This window comes from Eleutherodactylus coqui, chromosome 6, assembly GCF_035609145.1.
Source record: "Eleutherodactylus coqui strain aEleCoq1 chromosome 6, aEleCoq1.hap1, whole genome shotgun sequence".
NCBI lineage: Eukaryota > Metazoa > Chordata > Amphibia > Anura > Eleutherodactylidae > Eleutherodactylus > Eleutherodactylus coqui.
The window spans coordinates 183294356-183301944 of NC_089842.1; the positions used below are offsets into that span (position 1 = coordinate 183294356).

The 7589-nt window shown below is 45.3% G+C and overlaps 1 protein-coding gene across 2 annotated transcripts; it reads right to left on the reverse strand.

Moving 5' to 3' along the window:
• Positions 1-2398: 2398 nt before the first annotated feature.
• On the reverse strand, positions 2399-6828 carry SRSF5 (serine and arginine rich splicing factor 5). 2 transcript variants are annotated; one of them, XM_066608416.1, is made up of 8 exons: positions 6740-6828; positions 5851-6012; positions 4931-5001; positions 4722-4835; positions 4576-4627; positions 3510-3583; positions 3141-3251; positions 2399-3030 (listed from the first exon to the last, which is right to left on the reverse strand). In XM_066608416.1, exons 2-8 carry the CDS (start codon positions 5974-5976, stop codon positions 2754-2756), a joined length of 825 nt encoding a protein of 274 aa, XP_066464513.1. In that variant the 5' UTR covers positions 5977-6012; positions 6740-6828; the 3' UTR covers positions 2399-2753. The 2 variants fall into 2 exon arrangements, with proteins under 2 accessions (XP_066464513.1, XP_066464511.1); XM_066608414.1 differs by having other exon boundaries at positions 4576-4642; positions 6740-6827.
• Positions 6829-7589: the final 761 nt, after the last annotated feature.

Genomic DNA, 7589 nt, shown 5'->3' on the forward strand with positions numbered 1-7589 from the left:
TTAAGATTGACCCAAAAAAATTTTGGGCAAGACAAAAATGTAATTTATGATTACACATTCCCTTTGACAAATGTACTGCATGAGTCAGTGTTTCTTTAAAGGGGTTGTCCCGCGAAAGCAAGTGGGTCTATACACTTCTGTATGGCCATATTAATGCACTTTGTAATGTACATTGTGCATTAATTATGAGCCATACAGAAGTTATAAAAAGTTATTCACTTACCTGTTCCGTTGCTAGCGTCCTCGTCTCCATGGTGCCGTCTAATTTTCAGCGTCTAATCGCCAGATTAGACGCGCTTGCGCAGTCCGGGTCTTCTTCTTTTCTCAATGGGGCCGCTCGTGCCGGAGAGCGGCTCCTGGTAGCTCCGCCCCGTCACGTGCCGATTCCAGCCAATCAGGAGGCTGGAATCGGCAATGGACCGCACAGAAGCCCTGCGGTCCACCGAGGGAGAAGATCCCGGCGGCCATCTTCAGCAGGTAAGTAAGAAGTCACCGGAGCGCGGGGATTCAGGTAAGCACTGTCCGGTTTTCTTTTTTAACCCCTGCATCGGGGTTGTCTCACGCCGAACGGGGGGGCTGTTGAAAAAAAAAAAAAACCCGTTTCGGCGCGGGACAACCCCTTTAAGAGCTTTGCAACAATTATTTTACCAGTGGTCCTCAAACACCTAGGTGTGCAGCTTATCATGGTGATCCACAATGGGCTGGAAATTGACGTTGCTGCAAACATACTAGTGTCCAAACTGTGCCAATATGGCTAAAGCATAAGTGACACACTTCTCACTGAAGTATTAGCAAATTTTTACAATATCTTCTTTCTGGAGATTTAAGAGACTTTGAGCACAACAAAGTTTGCATGGCCACAGACTGCACAATAGGCCTGCTACATTGCATCCTAATGTAACAAAAGTTGGTGATGTCACTTTTAAGCTTCTACAATCTGTCAAATCTCAAGAAATTCATTAGGATTAGACATGAGCGAACGTACTCGGTAAGGCCGATTTCACAATCGAGCACCGCGATTTTCGAGTACTTCACTACTCGGGTGAAAAGATTTGGGGGGGCGCGGCAGAGCAGGGGGTAGCAGCGCGGCACAGGGGGGAGTTCTCGCCCCCCGCCCCTGCAACCCCCCGAATCTTTTCACCCGAGTAGTGAAGTACTCGAAAATCGCGGTGCTCGATTGCGAAAAATCGGCCTTACCGAGTACGTTCACTCATCTCTAATTAGGATATCTCCTGTCTGGCACCTACTAACTCAGACTCTTCCTACTTTGTAAAGAAAAAAAAAAATCAGTTTGCTAGCCATATGGTATGTTTATTATTCCTGTCATTTTCTATATGCAACGTATTTAAACTGGTTCTCCTATGTACAGCACTCTGGAATGAACAGCTCTTTAAAATAACAGATTTCTTGGCAAAGCTGTAACTTGAAGCTTCTGGGCCCCAAATGTAAAATCTATAACAGGGCCCCCAAATATAATGCTTTGTTCCTACTACTGGGCTCCCTATATGGAGAAGAGAGGCTTTATGGGCCCTTTAAGGCTCCTGGGCCCGGGTGTAACCGCATCCTCTAGTTACACCCATTTCATGGGATTGTTGTGTTGCTACCACAGCAACTGGAGTTGCAAGGGGACCAGATTTTTAGATTAGGACGTAACCCCCCTCAGAGTATGATCTTAGGATATGCAATGTAAGTAGTCCTGTAGCCCTAAACTTAAAAATCTCTATTGTCAAGTCGAATGCAACTCCTAGAAGTTGGGGACCTCTGATGTCTATATATGAAGCAAACAGCTTCTCCTAGCTTGAATAGGTTTCTTCACGGCAGACGTTTGCTAGTTCTGCTGTACATACAATGTATATCCATTAGGCCGCCTGCACACGGGCGGAAATCCCGCCGCTCAAAGCCTGCATAGGATTGCGTTAACAAAACGCAATCCTATGCAGACGGCCGCGCCAAACCACGGCATGTCCTATTTTTGTGAGGGGCTCGCAGAGCCTCGCACAGAAACGTCACTCACGCAGCCGGCGGCTCCGGTCTGCGCATGCGCCGGCACATGAAAGAGCCGGGGCCGCCGGGCGTGGGTGAGTACGCGCTCGTCACTGCAGGCGCTCGGGTCAGGTCCCGCCGCCGGATCAGACCCGCTCATCTGCAGGCGGCCCTAAATAAACACTTCAGTGATACTTTCGTTTGCTCAGCTGCAATTCTCCACTTCTCCCTCTAGCTCAAAGTTCCGGTCCAAGCATCAGAATAGTCAGTCTTGGCAATTTTATACCCTGTAAAAGCCAGTATACCCAGTTTCGGTTGTTCTGCATCTGCAAGCAAAGTTTTGCCTACAGAAGCCTCATACTGTACAGTTGTCATCCAGAAACTTAAGAGCTTCACATACAAAAAAGGAAAAGCAGATCTTTAATAAAGTTTATTTCAACAGCATATTTCACAAATGAAACATTTTAAAGGCTGAGTAACGGGGAGAGAATACAGCTATATACACAGCAGTGAGCACAAGACATTCATCTTATGCCTAAAATGTATAGGTAAAGATACATTTACACAAACTGTACAGTTTGGACAAGCAGGTGATGTTTATCAAAAGACAAAGATTGAGAATCTACTGTGCAGTGGTCCACATTAGTAAAAAGTCTATATCTATTGTCCTGCTTTCTCTTTTCATACTTACCAAGATATAGCAAGTATATACATTTCACAAAAAACAAGGGAAGAGGGAATAATAAAAAAAATAAAAATAAAATAAGTGTTCAATTCCTGCTATCAACAGACCGAGATCTCGACCTTGACCTCTGACGATCGGCAGATGCTGGGGATTTTGAAGGGCTTCTAGAGGCAGCTTTTTGGGATTTTTCTTGAACAGGAGACCTACTCACAGACCTAGATTTACTACGGTTACTACGGTTACTGCGGGGGGTGCGGCTACGGCTACGAGAACGACTGTAGGACTTCCTGCTCCTGGAGCGAGAACGACTGCGAGACCGGGATGAGCTTCTGCTGCGGGAACGAGACCTGCTCCTTGACCTACTGATAAAGCAAATTCAGGGTTAAGCATGAACCAGGGGCAGGTATATATGCCTACATAAGACAGTCAAACTGTCTTTGACGACTACCAAAAAAAATGATCATCCACCAACCTGTGCCTTTTGTTTCCTTCAATCAGCTTGATTTTCCTTCCATTGATTTCCTTGCCGGATAGCTTCTCAATAGCATTTTTAAGATCACTGTAAGACGCAAACTCAACAACCCTGCGAATAATAAAATAGTCAATTATATGTAGTCTACAACTAACATCTGGTAATACAGAACTAGAGATGAGCGAGCATACTCGTTAAGGACAAATACTTGAGCAAGTATCGTCCTTTTCGAGTATCTGCCTACACGTCCGCAAAGAGTCGGGTGCCGGCGGCAGCCGGGGAGAGCCTTTGTCCTTAACGAGTATGCTCTCTCATCTCTATACAGAACCCAGCAGGCTTCACTAGAATAGAGCAAACCAGCCCACTTACCCCTCATTTAGTTTTGGTCTGTGCGCATCAGCAAATGTAACTTCACCAGCTTGTCTCATGAAGTCTTTCAGGTCCTAATGCAAGATTTATATTAGTTAGTGTAAAGGCAAGAAGATAATGCAAACAAAAAAACACTGAAAAGAAGTTTACAGTGTTAGACCAGGAAATATTGACATTGTACTTTTACCACTCTGGAGATATAGAATAGCAAAAACTACAATAGGGCACAAAATAAGTGAAGTTTTTTTGAAGAAAGAAAAACTAGCTTAAAGTGGGAAAGGTGTTAAAATAATAACAATATACTAAAATTAGTATTTAATACAAGCCATTTATTTGGTGCCCATGATGTCATTAAAAATATAAGTTACTTTACCTTTAATAACAAATCCCTAGGCTAGTCAATCAGCAAACTCATAAAGCGACTGGAGGAACCGTCACGACACAAGCCCGACTGGCTCTTCACACCCACTTGAGGGCTAACCAATTGATGGAAGCTTTAATATCGTATGCCCCTCCCTATAAGAAGACTATGGACGATGGCCATCATTTTCTATCCTTGTGGAGTTACCATGGACTTTATTGCGACCAGGATTCCAACGACCACCTAATTGCGTATCTTTCAACTCGTACGACCACGACCTTCTATTCGGACTCTTTACAGGCAGAACATCTCTCAACTTAAGGACCAGATTTCGTTAACTCTCAGGGGGTCGCTGCAACCTGGCACTTTTAAGGAAGTGCTCCGGTATGTCTAGACCAGCAACGGATCTAGGTAGCCAAACGGCACTGTCGGAGCTCACTGGCAATTTCAACCCGGCCCAACCAAAAGTGACCAACACAGAGCGATAACCAACAGGCGCTCCTCGTCACAAGGTCAACGAGACACAGATAGGCTGGCAAATAAAGGGTTTAATATTTGGTTAAAATTAGGTTAAACAACAAAAAAAAACAAAATACCCAAATCCCAATTACAAATAACATTCAATTGCCATAATTGTGCATCTCAGAAGAGGAACACTGGCAAACACTCATTCTCATGTACCCCATATAAAATAAGTCAACGAACCTGCCAGCTGACGCGTGATGATAGGTTTTCCACAATGAGACGATTTTCAGTCCTTATTGGTGGAGCACTGAAAAAATAAAAAAATTACCACGTACAGCCTATAAGTAACAGCAACTTTACTTCAGTTACTGCCTGCAAAAACTTACCTTCTATCATTTCGTGGCCTGCGACTACTAAAACGATCAGAGTATCTACCCCTCCCCATTCCTCTGCCGCCACCGCCACCCCTGGAACGCAGACGTGCATGTTCAATGGTCACCCTGAAAAGAGAACGCAGATTGTCCGTTACAATAACCACCTTTTAGAGAAGGAGAGAGCAGATCAGCAAGAATGAAAAAACACTAACAATGCATACCTTTCGCTACATAGCTCTTTGCCATCAAGCTCATAGACGGCGTCATCTGCATCTCTGGGATCTTCAAATTCCTGTAAAGGAAAGGTTTACACTTTAATATACGGCAAAATCTGATAGGCTGCATTTTGGCAGCAATGTGTGGTACTGCCGATTGAGAGGGGGGTGGGACATAAACTGCTCAGCTCCCAGTGGCCAGCACCGATCATGTGAGCATTGCTTGCTGATCAGACACCAGTTATAGTGAATTGGTAGTCTAACAATACCAATGAACTGTGGGATTGGTCTCACAAGTGCATTGGACATTTTGGATACCTGAAAACAAGAACCAGAGCCAGCACAAAGCAGCAGGTCCTATATAATTTATGATTAGTTTCATTCTGACCAGAGCCACAGTTATCCTCACAGCCAGGATTACATCTAGATAACACAGGACCGTTCAATAGGTCACAGCTCACCCCAATTGCTATTAAAGGAGAGCCCATCACCCAAGATCCTTTCCAATCTACCACATGGCTTAAGGCCGGTCTCACACAACCGGATTTGAATTGTATGCGCAACCATGTACAATTACGTTTTACGATGGCTCGCAGATCTTTCACTGTAGCTATCCGCATGCGAGCAGCTCATGTGAGCCTGGACTAATGCCATGGTGGCAAAATGAAAGGTTTTTTTTTCTCCAGGAGGCAGGTTCCCTTTAACAGCAATTCGGGCAAAGTGGCCGCCCCTCTAACCATGTACAGAGGGCAGAATAAAGTCCTTGGAATTAGTAGGTAAAAAACAGATAAAAGGGAAAATGAACGCCAGGATCCTGTTTTAATTTGTAAAAAAAAATATAGGCGACATATTCCCTCTAAAAAAAATGATCAAAAGTGTTTAAAAATAAAACAAAACAAACAAAAAAAAAAAATCATTCAACATACCACAAAACCAAAGCCACGTTTCAGGTCGATGTCTCGAATCCTTCCGTATCCTTTGAAGAAGCGTTCAACGTCTTTCTCTCTGGCAGCTGGATTCAGTCGCCCGATGAAGACTCTGCAACCACTCATGTTGATGGCGTGTAGTTACAGGAAAACAAAAAGAACCTGAAAACACAGGGAAAAAAAGTTTAACTTATCAACATCAAAAGATATCTACAGGCCAAGTCCTGCACCACTTGCCACTAGATGGCAGCAGCATCCAGTAGAACAGCTCTGCTCCTCCCCCATCCATATGGGCAAAATGAGGCAAGGGAAGCAGACAAGTCCTTCTGTATATCAAGTCTATATCCTCGACCTGTTCATCACATCCATATACACCAGTGCATACTGCCATATACACAGAGGCCATTAATATACAGCATGTATGCACCACTACTTAAACCACAATCACACCTCGCTCTGCAAATCTGCAACTGATCTCACTCTAATGCAAGGGCGAACTCTGCAGCACCTCAGAAACGTGTGAACACACCCAAACACACTGCAAGAGCCCTGCGACCCGCATTACATTGCAAGCTGTCCAAGATGGCGCCGGCAGCCTGGCCAGGAGGCGGGGCTTCAGAACTCATGACCCGAGCGGCTGCCGACTGCTAGGAATCCGACGGGTAAAACACGCAGGACGGTTATAACGTGGGCAGAATAACGTCCGCATTTACTATATACCTCCTGTGCGGTCACCCGGCTACTAGAAAGGGCAAGAGAAAGTCACGTGACATAGAAGTGCGGCTAAACGTACAACCGCAGAAAGCAGTCGGAGCCCTAGCACTAAACTACCGCAGCCTAGTAAACCATAATGTACACTATCCCCGGGCGGCCCATAGGCGATACCGACCTGACTCCTCCGCTGCAGACTCCCGAATGACACAGCGCGCAGCTGCACAGCAACAAAATGTACAGGGAGGGGCGAGACTGTACACGGGGGCGTGGTCTACATCACATGACCACCTCTCAATACACACAGGAGAATAGGCATCCAGTGAAGCCCTGCCCTCCCTTCTGGAGGCGGCACGAAGGGAACCCACTGAGGGATTTCAGACAGACAACAGATCAAGGGGCCTTTTGCAATGACAGGAAGTCTGTCATTTGTATGTTGGTGCAAATAAGAAAGATAGAACAATACCTCTACAGCGCCATCTATTGGATGGAAGTGCAGTCTCTGCAGAGTGTACATGTTACTGTTTACTAGGCCACTCTCACACAAGGGTTGGTTAAAAGTCTGCGCTTTTTTGAGCAGCGTTTGGCTAATTTCCGATGAGAGTACTTGCAAAGGCATTCCGCACGTGAAAAAGCCTTCGATTATTTCAATTGATTCTTTCCGACGAACGTGTTTTTTTCTGCACAAAATATAGATGTTGCTCTATCTTTGTCCGTGTTACACAGAAAGCTGCCATAGACGTCAATGGCAGCTGGAAAAAAAGGGAGGGAGTTACGCTGCGTGCAACGCAGGAAAAAGAAGACCGCTCGCCCGAATTAGGCATTTAATTGCCATTCTAAGGATGTTACACGCAAGCCTGTGAACGGCCATTTTTATCGGAAAAAAAAGCCGATCGAGCGGCGAGCACAAACGTCTCAGCCTGTTCTTGTCATCTCCTCCCTTCATTCACGCGAACATACGTTCCGTACAGGCGAACAATATTAAACGCATACACATAGGGATACATGGGAATCCGATCCGCCCGTGG

What these genes read in the sequence shown, in the direction of transcription:
- SRSF5 (XM_066608414.1), bottom strand. Translation starts at nt 5,976, where the DNA reads ATGAGTGGTTGCAGAGTCTTCATCGGGCGACTGAATCCAGCTGCCAGA. An exon ending in AAAGAGCTATGTAGCGAAAG is followed by an intron (nt 4,836 to 4,930) that starts GTATGCATTGTT and finishes TTCTCTTTTCAG; the next exon opens with GGTGACCATTGAACATGCAC. An exon ending in AGGCCACGAAATGATAGAAG is followed by an intron (nt 4,643 to 4,721) that starts GTAAGTTTTTGC and finishes TTATTTTTTCAG; the next exon opens with TGCTCCACCAATAAGGACTG.